Raw genomic sequence first — 14,310 nt, forward strand, 5'->3', positions numbered from 1 at the left:
AAAGGACAAATGGGTGGCTTCTCAGAGACAACAAGGAGACATTTATCTTGGTGAATTCTAGCACCTTGCCAAAGCAAAGACAAACCAAAATGAGAAGTTGCCTGTTATTGAGTGCTTACACTATACCAGGCCTTCAGCTACAGAAGCATTTTACTTATACAATGTCATTTATTTTAACCCCATTAACAACCCTTGGATGTGGTTTTCATAACCTCAGGGAGAAGACACTGAGGCAGAGTGAGCATGAACCACACCCCTTGGTGAGTGAAGGAGCCAGGACACAATAGCAATCGTGAGTGCATCTTGAGCTCTTACTATGACAGGTTGCACTGTAAGCATTTGACTTGAACTAACTCATTTAGTCTGCACAACAACTCTAAGATGCGTGCTATTATTTCCCACTAATAATGAGGAATTGGAGGTGCCACGAAGTTAATGACTTGCCCAAAGTCCACATGTAGTAAGTGGGGGTGCTGGTCTCACTCCTTGGCCCCACTTTCTAACTCCCTGTGCTACCATCTCCAAAAGCCCATGACACTGCAAAATAGTGCCTGGTGCTTCCTCCCTTGCACACTGGAAATTTGATCTAAATATTCTTCCAGAGTTCCAGGCTCAGAGTCAGGGATGCTGAATCATGCTGACTCTCAAGAGACTGACTGATGGATAAGCCAGAGAATCAGTTTAATAACTTCCAAGGGTGGGCTGGATAGTTGCATCAGCCTGACCTGCCTGTTGTCTCCCAATAGCTAGCTGCACAGGGACCTGCATCAGCATAAGGTTGCCTGCTGGACATAGAAATGGAATGGAGTGTGAGTTCTATACCTGGCTCGCTTAGTGACCTCAGTATTCTATGTCCTGATATGTCTATCTCCACAATCCCCATACATTATTTTCTGTATCTGCAGTAAGTTTTTGTTGGCCAGAGAGAGTAGATCAAACCCTGGATATATATCTCAATGGCTGACTAGTTTCCTCCACATGGCCCCTTCTTTAAATAGTGTTTGCCCTGGACATCATGCCTTCTCTTGGAGGTGACTTTTCCTAGCCTTGATCTCTGATTTGCTATTCAATCACCCAAAAATATTTATGAGCTCTTCTATGAGCAAATAGAAGTACCGAGGAGGGAGAGACATTTTCGTGAATTATCATATAAACAAATGAGAAAATGAGGTGATTTTGGATTGTGATAAATGCTATGAACAATTTTTGGAGGAGAATAACTAGACTGAGGTTGGGATGGAGGAAGATAAAGGGAATGTCGCTCTGAAGAGGTGAAGTCTGACCTGAGCCCTGCATACCAAGAAGGACTCAGTCATGTGAACATAGAGTTTAGTTCTCAGGGGAAGCATTTCATGTCTATCATTGGAAGTGGAAGTTCATTGCAAGTCTCTGCAGAGACAATGTGGCACAAATTAGGCAAGTATGGTTTGCAAAACTCCACACGCATCATTTCACATATAGCATGTGCACTGGATTACATATTTGATATCAGGGCTATCTTGGGGTTTCCAAGGCATGTGATTACTATAATGAATAGGCTACGGTGGGTTGGCCTTGGCATCTGACCCCACATTGTTGAGATGGGAAGTGTACTTCTAGCTGCTAAAAAGCAAAATTTTGGAATACAACCGCTTCCCATTTGGGACCATAGCTCTTTTTCCCCAACTAGATTACATGTTCTTCTCTCAGAACAAAGTCTGAGTTTTATACAGTTTGGAATATCGCAAAGCACCTAGCAGAGTTCTGGGCACGTAAAATAAGAAAAATAAAAAACAAAGTCCGTTGGGTTTGCCTTAAATTTGGAACCTGCACTTGACGTGGAGGCGGAGCTGCTCTTCACCCTCCGGCCGCACGGGGGCGCAATGGGAATCCCGCGCGCTGAGGACGAGCGGCTGGAGCCGGTCTTGGCCTTGTGTCAACACGGCGCTGGTGGCGGCTTCGAGGAGGGGCTGGGACGCCCCGCAGACCCGCGCGCAGTCCGAGGGAGAGCAGGCGCGGCCCCGCCGCGGACAGGCGACTGGCAGCCATGGCGGAGTCGGCGTCGGCTCGGGTAAGAGTCCCCCCTGGCCCGGGGGCGCGTTCGGGGAGACAGAGCTGCGGGGCGGGGCGCGGGGGGGGGGGTGGTCCCCCCGGGCTGCCGCTGCGCCGGTGAGCGCCCACCTGCCCCCGCGACCCCCGGCTCTGCCCTCCCCTGTCCGGTCCCTTCCGCGTCGGGCCGGAGCCCCAGAGCGACGCGCCTTCGCCGGGAAACTTCTCCGAGGCTAGTTCCATGTTCTCGGGTGTGTGACCGTCCCCACACGCGTTCTCCGCGGCGCCCAGAGAGAGCCCGTTTCCCGGAGAGGTGTCGCGATGGAAACTCCGGGTCCCCGCAGCTGCCCGGGAGCCCGCCGGCTGCTCCGGGGACCCGAGCGCTCCTCGCTCCTCGGCGGCCAGCTCGGCTCGCTCTCGGCCATTGTGCTCCGCTGGTCCCTTCTGCCACATTGTCCCGCCACGGACTTCTGTCCCGGGGGGTGCAGCCGCAGGTTGAAGTCGGGCTGGGCTTCCCCTCCCCGGGGACAGGTGTCAGCTCGCCGTGCAGTTGCCGGGGTTTGTGTGTGAGGCTGTGGGGGCTCCCCCAGCCTTCCGCAGGACACGGGGCTTGGGGAGAGGAAAATGCTGGGCTTGGAGGCAAGAAACTGATTCCAGCCGTAACTCGGCTCCCACCCATCCAGTGCTGGGCCTCCGTTTTCTTCGTAAATTGTGTTGGACTAGTTGCTGGAGAGTCTCTTAAGGTTCCTGCCAGCTCTGACATTCGCATGTTATTCGAAAGTAGTGGTTAATTTGATAATACAGGAGGATGTGCTATGGAAAGGGCAGATGGAATTTAATTGTTTTTTATTTTATTTTGATTTAGAGAGAAAGAGCAAGAGGAACATCGATTTGTTGTTCCACTTATTTATGCATTCATTGGTTGCTTCTTGTGTGTGCCCTGATGGGCGATCGAACCGGCAACCTTGGCATATCCGGACGACAGCCGGCCAGGGCTGGAATTTAATTTTTTTTTATTATTGATTTTTAGATAGAGAGAGGAGGGAGAGAGAGAGGGAAAGAGAGAAACATCGATTTGTTGTTCCACTTATTTAAGCGTTCATTGGTTGGTTCTTTTTTTTTTTATAACCCATTGATTTTTTTTTTTTTTACTCATTGATTTTTTTTTTTTTTAATCCTCACCCGAGGATATGTTTTTATTGATTTTAGAGAGGAAGGGAGAGAGGGGGCGGGAGAAAGAGAAGCATCGATCGCTGCCTCCCATCTGCGCCCCAAGCATTTCGTGGTCTAGAAACACTTTCAGAATCATATGAGATCTCGTGAGAATTGAGGGCTAGCAAGATGCACTGTATTTGATTCTTTTTTTATTTTTTCAGTCCTCACCCGAGGATATGTTTTTATTAATTTTACAGAGAGAGGGGAAGGGAGAGAGAGGCGAGAGAGAAACAGCGGTGGTCAGGGCTGTTTGATTCTTGCAGGAAGGGGGTGAGAACTAAGAGGGGAGGGATTGGCAGGCTTGGAGAACAGTGTTTGCTCTCAGGGAAGCTAAAGTTGAACTGTGAAGACAAGACACAATGTTTACAGCCTTTACCTCATCTGACTCCTTTAACTAAGGTGACAGAGTCAGAGACTGGGCTTTTCCTCAAGGCCAAATGAGTAGTAAAGCAGGGCAGGAGGACAAGTGTACTAACTTGTCAGGGCACAACGACTTGCATGTCATTAGCAGGTCTTGTTAAAAGGAAGCCTCAAAGATCCTCCAAAATTCAGAACTGCGCTCTGACTTATGGATCTGTCCTTGTAGAATGTATTTAAATTGTCCTTCAGCATATTCCTATTCTCAGGCATTTTCTCTTAAAAGAGGATTCTGTACCTCTCATTTGATAGTGTGGCCAAGTAGATACGATGATGAAAACAACTAAAAATGCTGGGGGCGGGGGGCGGGGAGGGAACGACACATATATTTGAAATGTATGTTAGTAAAGAATATTTGGAGCCCAAAATCCAGGTGAAAGAGGGAGCTCTTAAGAGGTAAGGAGAGTTCTGAAACCAACTTGGAGGGCTTTTGCTGCACATTCATCTGTGGTGTTTATGACCTCAAGGGGCCTGGGAAATAGAAGATGAAACTCAGTGCCTAAGAGTCCCCAGGAAGCCTCCTACCTGAATCCCATAAAGCTGAGACTCCAAAGGGCAAGATTCAGGGTGAACTAAAAGCTCTTACCGCCAGGTGATTGCAGAGAAAGTTACATATGTCAGACCTTGGTGCCGAGAGATGGGTGCAAGATGTCTCTGGAAAATGGATGACTCTCAAATGGTTTTATTGCCTGAATTTATATGACCTGGATGGTCCAAGAAACTGCAAGCAGAGAATTTAATTTAAAGTAGAACTCCAGCTGTCTGACAAAATTAAACATGAATCACCCTAGCTGGTTTGGCTCAGTGAATAGAGCATCGATCTGCAGACGGAAGGGTCCCAGGTTCAATTCTGGTCAAGGGCACATGCCCAGGTTGCGGGCTCAGTCTCCAATAGGGGATGTGCAGGAGGCAGCCCATCAATGATTCTCTCTCATCATGTTTTTATCTCTCCTCCCTTCCTCTCTAAAATCAATAAAAATATATTTAAAAAGAAAAAAAGGAGGGGGAATAACAGAATAAGGAAAAAATCATCTAAAAGAAGGCAAGAATGAAGATGAAAGATGGGATAAATCACACAAAAAAGGTACAAAATAAATATACATCAATAATTCGAATAAATGTAAATGGACTGAATGATCTAGTTAAAAAGATGGGCAGGATGAGGGAAATTCAACTATATGGTTTATAACATACAGTATAGGATAAAGCTGTGGAAATGACTGGATATGAAAGGATAGGAAATCATATATCAGGTTAATACTAATCAAAAGAAAATTGGCCCTTGTTGGTGTGGATCAGTGGTTAGAGCATTGATCCTCATTCCTAAGAGTTGCAGGCTTGATTCTGGTCAAGGGCACATACTGGATTGCAGGTTCCCCGCCCCAAATGGGGCGAGTGCAGGAGGCAACCAATTCATGTGGCTCTCTCACATTGATGTTTCTCTCCTCTCTTCCCCTTCCTCCTCCCTTCCACTTTCTAAAATCAAGTGGAAAGAATATCCTCCAGTGAGAATTAACCAAAAAAAAAAGGAAGAGAGGGAGGGAGGAAATTGGCTTAGCTATATTAATATTGCTAGAGATAGAGGATTAATACTATTTTTATAATGGTAAAAGACTTAATTTACTAGCTTGATATTACATTTCTAGTGTTATATGCACCTAATTATGTAGCCTCAAATATATATAAAACAAAAGTTGATAGAACAAGGAAAATTCACTACCATAGTAGAAGATTTTGATATTGCCTTAGTATTTTATCAAGCAGGAAACAATTAGTGAGGGTGTAGTATCACCCAAGAACATTCTGAGATGATGGAAATATTCTGTCTGCACTGCTCAGTGCAGTAGCTACAAGGTACATGTGGCTATTGAGCACTTGTAATGTAGCTAGTATGACTGAGGAATTTGCATTTTTAATTTAACTTTAAACAGCCACATGTTTCTAGTGGCTGTTATAGTAGACAGGACATATAGAGAGGATAGGATTAATTTTTCCTATATATCTACCCCATATACATAATTTTGATATATAGAGAGAGTGGTGAAGAAAAAAGAGAGAACGCATAAAACCTTATTAGTGCCCTGGCCGGTGTGGCTCAGTTGGTTGAGCGGTGTCCCATGCACCAGGAAGATACAGGTTCGATTGCCAGTCAAGGGCACATGCTTGGGTTGCGGGCTAGATCCCCAGTGGAGGCTGTGCAGGAGGCAGCCGATTGATGTTGCGCTCTCGCATTGATTTTCTCTCTCCCTCTCCCTTCCTCTCTTGCTAAAAATCAATAAAGTATTTTTTTTAAAGGGGTGGTGGTGGAGGGATTGAACAAAAAGAAAAAAAGAGCTTATGGACACAGACAACAGAGTGGTGATTGCAGGGTGGCGGGGTGGAGGTGGAAGAGGGCATAGAGGGATAAATGGTGAAGGAAAAAATAATAAAAGAAAAACAAACCCTGTTAGTAATGAAAGTGTTCTGGTGCTGACGTCGGTGAGGCCGGGACCTTAGGTAGGGCTGTTAAGCAGAATTTCACCATGCGCCCTCTACGTGGCTTGGGGTTCCTCAGATGGTCGCAGTGCCTGCTAGCCTGTTATTTGCTCAGGTGACACAAGCTCCCTGCCAAACCCTCATTTAATTGCAGATTCACGAGCAAGATAGATGTGGTTGTCTTAAGCCTCTAAATTTTGGGATTTGAGAATTGGAACAGGTATTTGGGAAATATGCTCAAATATTTTTTATTTTTTAAAAATATATTTTATTGATTTTTTTTACAGAGAGGAAGGGAGAGGGATAGACAGTTAGAAACATCGATGAAAAAGATCAATCAGCTGCCTCCTGCACCCCCCGCCCCCCACTGGAGATGTGCCCGCAACCAAGGTACATGCCCTTGACCGGAATCAAACCTGGGACCCTTGAGTCCGCAGGCCGACGCTCTATCCACTGAGCCAAACCAGTTAGGGCTATGCTCAAATATTGAAAGACATCAAAAATACCTTTAAAAAAGAGTGTATAATATGTGCATGGATTGAAACATTTCATCCTAAAGATGTCACTTTTCAAATTTACCTATGGATTTGAGGCAGCTCCAAACACAATCTCTAAAGATATTTTTTTGTGAAGTTTTTCAAATTTGTAGAATATCAACAGGCCTAAAATAGTCAATATACTCCTGTAAGACAAGGAGGTAGGACTTTCCTTACCAGATATCAATAATTATAAAAAAGCTATGGCCATTAAGATGGCAATATTGATAAAGTGATAGAAAAATTGACCCGTAGATCAGAATAGGGAAGCCAGAAATAAACTGATATGTAAGAAAACTTGACTTATGACAGAGATAGCATTTCAGATCAGTGGTAAATGATGGATTTTTCATTATGTAGTGTTAGGTCTGTTGATTTCCCATATGAAAATTGAGTCTTGCACCATACACAAATATCAGCACCATACACAAATATCAGTACTAGTTGAGGTAAATACTTAAACAGGAAAATCAAAACTATAAAGTATTTAGAAGACTGTATTGTGGGTTCTAGATTTTTTTTTTTTTACAACTGACACAAAAGTTCAAACCATAAAAGTATTAATATTGATAACATTCAGCTCCATTAAAGTTAAGGACTTTTGATCAATAATACTGAAGAGAGTAAAAAAAAAAATAGTACAAATAAAGAGAAGATATTTGCAACTGATATAACTGATAAAGATTAGTGTCCAGAATTTATAGCAAAATCCTAGGGGACAGGAAGGAACAGTCAGATAACCCAAAATTAAGTGGATAAGACTTTAGCAGGTTGTTCACTAAAGGGGACATGAATGGCTTGTAAACATATTTCTTCTCAATGTCTTCGTCGTGGTCAGAGAAGCAGCCTCGAACAAAGAGTGCCACATAAAAGGAGATGAGTCTTGCGGGGTTAGGACTGAAATGTGAACCTGCAGTAGGACAGCGGGGCTCAGAGGACAGCTTCAAGAGGACTCCCCAAGTATTGGTCTTAGTCATGTTGAGCTTCAGCCACAGGGATTTTCCTCTTGCCAAGGACAGACCATAAAAATGAGCAGTATAAGAAGAATGCCAGAGGACTTAGATCATTTCACTGAATGATTATGAAGAATTTATTCACTTATGCTAGCTGCTAGGGTGCACAGATGAATGAGTTAAGTCTTGTAGGTCCTGCTAAGGAACCTTAAGGAGTTGCTGAAAGGTTTTAGCAAAGGGAACATGATCAGTTATGAAGTCTGGGAGGAATGTGGAGTCAGGAGTAGATGTAAATAATATCATCACAGCAAAATATCACAAATAGCCCAAAATATCTGAGAGAAATTGGTTTAAAAAATGAATCCTGACACAGAAAATTCTTAGAAAATATGCTATGTATGAAACACAGGTAACAAAACATATGTACACTATGATTTCAATTTCATTGACCAAAAAAAGATGAAAAAAAAACTTAAAGGAAATACACCAATATTCTAACAACATATTTTACATAATCCTCCTTCCCTCCTTCCTTCCTTCTCGTATTTTCCCATACTTTTTATTATATGTGTATAATTTGCAGTTTCAGAATACAAAAGAACATACTTTTAAAATTAAAAAGTAGGAGCCAGGTACTAGTTGTAAGTGCTGCTGGACTCTCCTTGGTGTTGGGAAGTGGCGCTGACTGACCGACCCGGGTCTGGCTCTCCAGCACAGGAGGAAGCGCCGCGCCACACCTTTGGCTTCTCCCTCGCCGCCCCCACAAGAGACAGAGACCGAAGAGCTCTCACTCCAGTCAGTGATGGCCGCCCTCCAGGCCGTGGAGAAGAAGATGGAGTCCCAGGCCGCCCAGCTGCAGAGCCTGGAGAAACGCATGGAGACAGCCGAGAAGAAGCTGGCTGACTTTGAGAAGACGGCCGTGGAGTTCGGGAACCAGCTGGAGGGCAAGTGGGCCGTGCTGGGGACCCTGCTGCAGGAGTACGGGCTGCTGCAGAGGCGGATGGAGAACATGGAGAATTTGCTGAGGAACAGGAACTTCTGGGTCCTGCGGCTGCCCCCGGGCAGCACCGGGGAGGCCCCCAAGGTAGTCCTTTTATTTGAGATTCTAAATTGGTGGCTTTTCCCTAATGGCTGAGACAGGAAGCACTCATTGTATAACATTTGCAATTTCAGATGCCCAGGTCACTCGAGAATGATGGAGTCTGCTTCTCGGAGCAGGAGTGGGAGAATCTGGAGGACTGGCAGAAGGAGCTGTACAGAAACGTGATGATGAGCAACTATGAGACGCTGGTCTCTCTGAGTAAGCAGCACTTTCCGCCCCAGACATCCCACAATTCCTGGCCTGTGCTGAGTTGAGAAATGAGAGTCTCTGGGTCCTCAGTTTACCAAGGCATTAGGAAAGGTCATGGTGTCATGCCTTCCTTCTTTGTGGTCACATAGTCAGATCTTGATAATATTTACTAATAGATAAGAGGTCATGATATGTATTATTCATAATAAAACATAGGGTTCCTCATGCTATTATTTTTTCTTAATATATTTTTATTTCAGAGAGGAAAGGAGAGGGAGAGAGAGACAGGAACATCAACGATGAAAGATGATTACTGCACACCCCCCAGGAACCGAGCCTGTACCCTGGGAATCGAACTGTGATTTCCTGGTTCACAGGTCGACGCTTAACCACTGAGCCATGCTGGCCAGGCCTCATGCTATTTCCAATGCTTAAGGCCATTTGATAAAGAATCCTTTGTTACCTGGGATGAGACAGGCAGTACAGGCTAACCAAAGATTGTCCTTGGCACGTGGCTGGAATCAGAGCCAGTTGTGGTCTTGGTGTTTATTCTGTGTTGATTAGAGTAACTGCTTTAATAGATATAGATCTTGATATGCAGAGTGTTAGCTATTACATTATAAATGCATTTTGTTCGGTAGACAAAATGTTTTACAACCTAAAAGGTTCATGGAGGATTGTCAAGAAGGCCGCTGGGCTGGAGCAGAGTGGAGGGGGCAGGAGAGTAGCAAACGGGTCAGAAAGGTTACTGTGACCTCACTGGGTCATGTGTTGCTTGTGGCCGATGCCTTACCTGTCACAGGTGGGGGGTAAGTGCCTGCAATTTATTAGCACAGAGGAAAGTAAATACCTGGAAGGAAGCCACACTTGCAACCACGTATGTGTGAGGACGCGGTGATGTTGGCGGAATGAGTGATGGGCTCCTGCGCCTGCCTGCTGAGCCACAGGGGACTAATGAAGGGGCACCGAGGGGGCAGTTAGCTGAATACATCATTCCAATGGGCCATAATTTTCTAATTGTCCCAAACTACTAGGGGAAAGTGACAGGAACAGTACTTTGAAGTTTTAATATTGACTCCTTGACATTGGTCACCTTGTTCATCAGCAAATGACTAGTGTGCAATGAGAATTTACTCTCCTGGGCTCACATTGTGCCATTTCCAACCCAGAGGTCCTTGGCCAGCCTGAAGGAGAAGCGGAGTTGGGTACAGAGATGCTGGGAGACTTGGAGGAAGAAAGCCTTGGTGGTGTCCACCCAGGTGAGTGGCTCTAGAATATTCCATTCCCCTCCCCACTCCCTGCAGTGTATGGTGAGCTTTCCCACTGCCAAACACTGATCATCGATAGCCTCATGTGGCATTTACTTATTCTAGATTCTTTTATGATTGTCATTAGCTCACCTATTACGTGTGTCCACTCCTTACCACTATTTGGAATCCTTGAGATTCGTGACCATATCAGACTTCTTCGTATCCTACAGAGGAGAGTACATAATAGACTTTAGTCAAAACCCACAGGGCATTGAGGATAGGGTTATTCACAGCATCAGGAGTGAAGCTGACTGGGTGAGAGACAGGAAAAGCATTTGTAAGCCAGGTAATTTGGGGAGAATGTGCAGGAAGAACAGCTGGATACATGAACTTTTAAGCTATAGGTTTAGTTGTGTGTGTATGTTTTTTTAATCTTTCTTATTTTTATTACTTTAACACTCTTCTAAGTAAGTATAGTTTTTCAGTATGTTTAGCTATTTTTCAGAGATTGAATATAATTTGTGGACAAACTTAGAAAAACTATCATTTGTAACATTGTTCTATAAGAAGAATATACTCAGATTTTTAACCCACATGTCTCTACCCGAGTATAGGTTTCACTACCCAGGTTTTGGAACCCAGTCAGTCTCTAATTCCCTTGATCCTTTGATTTGAGCCCTTCTGGGATTCACAGATGTTTAGCTCCAAAGAAACCCAAGATGCTAGAATGTGATCTTTTTTGTTGGTTTTCTTTGTTTTGGCAGCAGAAGGGGTTGTGATTAAGCAGGAGGTAGAGTACCCACCGGAACGCTCTGAGGATCTTCCGGGAGAGCTCTCAGGCCCCGCGGAAGAGCCGGCTTTCCTGGGCCCGGAGCAGACTGAGCTCTGGAACACTCAGGGTGGTTCTGTCCTCTTGGAACCAGGGGCCGGGGATGCTAATCTAGAGGAGCCCACTGAGGGCAGCAGAGACCCTGGCAGTGACAGAAGTCTGGACTGCCCCCCGAAGCAGAAACCTAATAGGCCAGTGCAACTGGCTCCGGAATGTAACCCGGCCCTGAAGCTGAATAGGGAAGATTTTGGCCCCTACGATTGTCCTGAGTGCGAGCTCAGCTTCCGCTGTGAGCAGCAGCTGGCCTATCTGCGGGCCCACCCATCATGGGAGTCTTCCACCACCTCAGAGCCAGAGGAGAGTCTTAGGTCCAGGCCACTGCTGAAGCCCCCGTCCAAGAAGGGAAAGCAGCATCAGTGTGACGTGTGCATGAGGAGCTTCAGCAGCAAGGTGAACCTGGTGAACCACCAGCGCTGCCACTCGCAGGAGGGGCCCAGTGGTGGCCAGCGTGTCCAGGAGAGGTTCTCGCCCAACAGCCTGGTTGCCCTGCCCGGCCACATCCCCTGGAGGAAAAGCCGGAGTTGCCTCATCTGTGGTTACTGTGGCAAGAGCTTCAGCCACCCATCAGATCTGGTGCGGCACCAGCGCATCCACACGGGCGAGCGGCCCTACACCTGCCCCGAGTGTGAGCGGAGCTTCGTGCAGAAGCAGCACCTCCTGCAGCACCAGAAGATCCACCAGCGGGAGCGTGGCGCGCTCGCCTCGGAGCCAGGCCGGCCCAACGGCCTTCTCTAAGGGTGCCAGCCCCCCGCCTGTCCGGGGGGGCTGAGGGGGCTGGCATTGGTCCCCCGAAGAGACACTGTGCAGAGTCAGGGACTGACTTCTTCCTTGGGGGTGTCATTTTGATTTGCCTAACTTTGGCCGAGCAGCAGGCCGAGCCCAAGGCCTCAGAACTGTGTGGAGGAGGGGCGGGGCCAGGCCTGTCCCTGCTGTCTACCCTGCTGCTGTGTTTGCCGTGTCTTTGGCACCTTCGAGTCTCGGGTTTTCCCATCCATGCTGATACTTGTGCACTGGGGTTGGTTTGAGGGTCTGTCCCAGTGTTTCAGGTCTTCCCACGGGTGGAGTCGGGCCAAAGGAATGAGCAGGTGTGCAGAAGAGCTCTGGAGGCATAACCCTCTGTTTCCTCTTCGGTTGTAGTCTCCTTGTTAATAACAAGTAGAAGTAATTTAAATGAACTGCTCACCTTGCTCTGAAGAACCTTTTTGGAATTAGAAATTAGCTGATTTGAAGAAAATACAGCCTGACACTTGTTTTTTAAACTTCCCAAGTTGTAGAAGTTGTTCCTAACCTGGGGACTGCTGCCGTCTGGGAGGGAATAGTTTCTGGGCCTTCTTTAGCCCATCCATCCACATTTAGGCCAGTGGTCAGGGTGCATAGCGCGGGCTCCCTATTTGAGGGGACTTGGCCCTCTCGGATGGGGCTCACGGAATCAAAAGGACCAAGAGGGAGAGAGCAGTGAGAGTAGACCCCAGAGCCCCCATTGAGAATGAGGAGTCTGGGAAAGGAGCTGAGAGTACGGAGCTGCTTCCTCTCAGGAGTTCGGCGCTTGGGTTTCTCACCACAGCTCACTTCCTCTTCCATCTGCGTCCTTGCTGCGTTCTGCAGCCTCACAGGGTAGACGACTCCTTTGTTACTTAAGGTTGTTCAGCTTGTATCAGCTTGTATTTGAGTTTGTTCCTGTTAGACCAGTTGTTCCTTGAGGTTGTTCAGATGACACACTTTCCCAGTTAGTTCTGTTCCAGAGATGATGGAGAAAAAGCACGCGGGTGCTTGTCTCCCAGGAGTGTTGAATGCCTGCCGCACTGCTGTTTGGGAGTGGGCTCCTGGGTCCTGTGTGAGTGTCCCCTTTGATGACTTGGCAGTTGCTTAGAATAAAACTTGCTACTGGCAAAAAAATGTGCTCATGTTGGGTGTTTTTCTCCATTTGTCAAGAAGACCCTCTTAGGAGCAAGGTGGAGGAGATGCCTGACCTGGAGCAGCAACAGAGGGCTGACTTAAACCTAGATTTGCAGACAAGAAGAGGGCGTGTGTGGGACCCTGTTGGTGGACGCTGAGGGCTGCAGACAGTCTGCGTGTCAGTTGTTGGAAGGCAGTAGGTAGAGGAGGCAGGTGCACCAGGGAGTACTGGGTAGCAGTTGGAAATAGTGGCTTCAATACACAAGTAGTCATATGGGTTGCTCTTAAACTTACAATGCTGAGTGGAAAATTTGAGATATATAACAATACCATTTATGTAAATTAAAAATGCATGTACACAAAACAAAACGGAATACATAGAAATAAAAAATTACACATTAAAGGCATCTCAATGCTCTGGCCAGTGTGCTCAGTGGTTAGAGCGTCAGCCAGCACAACGGACAGGAGAGATGGACAAGATTGACAAGGTACAGTCAACAGCACATGATGCTTTTTGAAGGCAGGAACCATGTCTTAATCGTATCCAGACTCCCAGCTCTGAGAGCAGGGACTTTGCACAAAGGTGCTCAACACACGTTTGTTGCATGAACAGATGCATAAGGGGAATTCACAGAACGGAGCTCAGCATTGTCTGAACAGGGGCGGCTTTGAGGGGGAAGGGGCTTGGTAACATTTTTGGTCTCCCTCTACTAATAATTGCCCTCGGAAGTTTTACATACCTGGGTGGGGCCACTTTAAAAACTGATATTTTTTCCAAGTAAGGTGCAGCCCTGGAATTAGGGGCCAGGTTAGGAGTATTGCTTTGAAGCAACAAGGGATCAAATCAATATATGGCATTGTTGTTCATTGTGAAATTCCTTGTTGAAGTAAAGCAATGTAACAGACAATTTGCAAATGAGTGCTGAAGGCATTAAGAGGATCTCTAGTATGGGCCCTACGAAGAAAGATTCATTTGATGTGAACCCCGAGAAGGAATTTATCTGCTGAGATGGGCTCCCCATGGTCAACCAAGGGCCCAAATCTTAAATAAGAGCCTGGCGGCCATTTGCTGACGGGCTCCTCCCAAACGCTGTGTACCAGCGAGAACCTCAGACTGAGCTCTCAGTGTCCCGCACTATTCCCTGCTGGTTTGCACCACCTGAGTCAACCTCTGAAGGGAAACCCTGGTATCATCTTCTACCAACGGACTGAGACCTGCCCTGTCCTATGGAACTGCACAATTTTGATAGCTCACATAAGAAGGACCTAATTGAGAACCTGAGTGGGAACTTTTCACTATGAAAACAGTCTTTATGCTCTAGCTGGTTTGGCTCAGTGGATAGAGCATTGGCCTGCAGAC

General features: G+C 46.4%; 1 protein-coding gene across 3 annotated transcripts; it reads left to right on the top strand.

Moving 5' to 3' along the window:
* Positions 1–1,967: 1,967 nt before the first annotated feature.
* Positions 1,968–13,399, top strand: ZNF212 (zinc finger protein 212). Of its 3 annotated transcripts, none has more exons than XM_028128956.2 (5): positions 1,968–2,050; positions 8,337–8,708; positions 8,798–8,924; positions 10,085–10,174; positions 10,930–13,399. In XM_028128956.2, the coding sequence occupies exons 1-5, from the start codon at positions 2,027–2,029 to the stop codon at positions 11,787–11,789; spliced, it is 1,473 nt and encodes a 490-aa protein (XP_027984757.2). In that variant the 5' UTR covers positions 1,968–2,026; the 3' UTR covers positions 11,790–13,399. The 3 variants fall into 3 exon arrangements, with proteins under 3 accessions (XP_027984757.2, XP_054581990.1, XP_054581991.1); XM_054726015.1 differs by lacking the exon at positions 1,968–2,050 and adding an exon at positions 4,656–4,744; XM_054726016.1 differs by lacking the exon at positions 1,968–2,050 and adding an exon at positions 4,656–4,744 and having other exon boundaries at positions 10,933–13,399.
* Positions 13,400–14,310: the final 911 nt, after the last annotated feature.

The sequence above is a fragment of the Eptesicus fuscus genome, chromosome 14, assembly GCF_027574615.1.
Source record: "Eptesicus fuscus isolate TK198812 chromosome 14, DD_ASM_mEF_20220401, whole genome shotgun sequence".
In the NCBI taxonomy this organism is placed as follows: Eukaryota; Metazoa; Chordata; class Mammalia; order Chiroptera; family Vespertilionidae; genus Eptesicus; species Eptesicus fuscus.

What these genes read in the sequence shown, in the direction of transcription:
- ZNF212 (XM_054726015.1), top strand. Translation starts at nt 4,709, where the DNA reads ATGAAGATGAAAGATGGGATAAATCACACAAAAAAG. An exon ending in GGATAAATCACACAAAAAAG is followed by an intron (nt 4,745 to 8,336) that starts GTACAAAATAAA and finishes CTGGCTCTCCAG; the next exon opens with CACAGGAGGAAGCGCCGCGC. An exon ending in CCTTGGTGGTGTCCACCCAG is followed by an intron (nt 10,175 to 10,929) that starts GTGAGTGGCTCT and finishes TTGTTTTGGCAG; the next exon opens with CAGAAGGGGTTGTGATTAAG.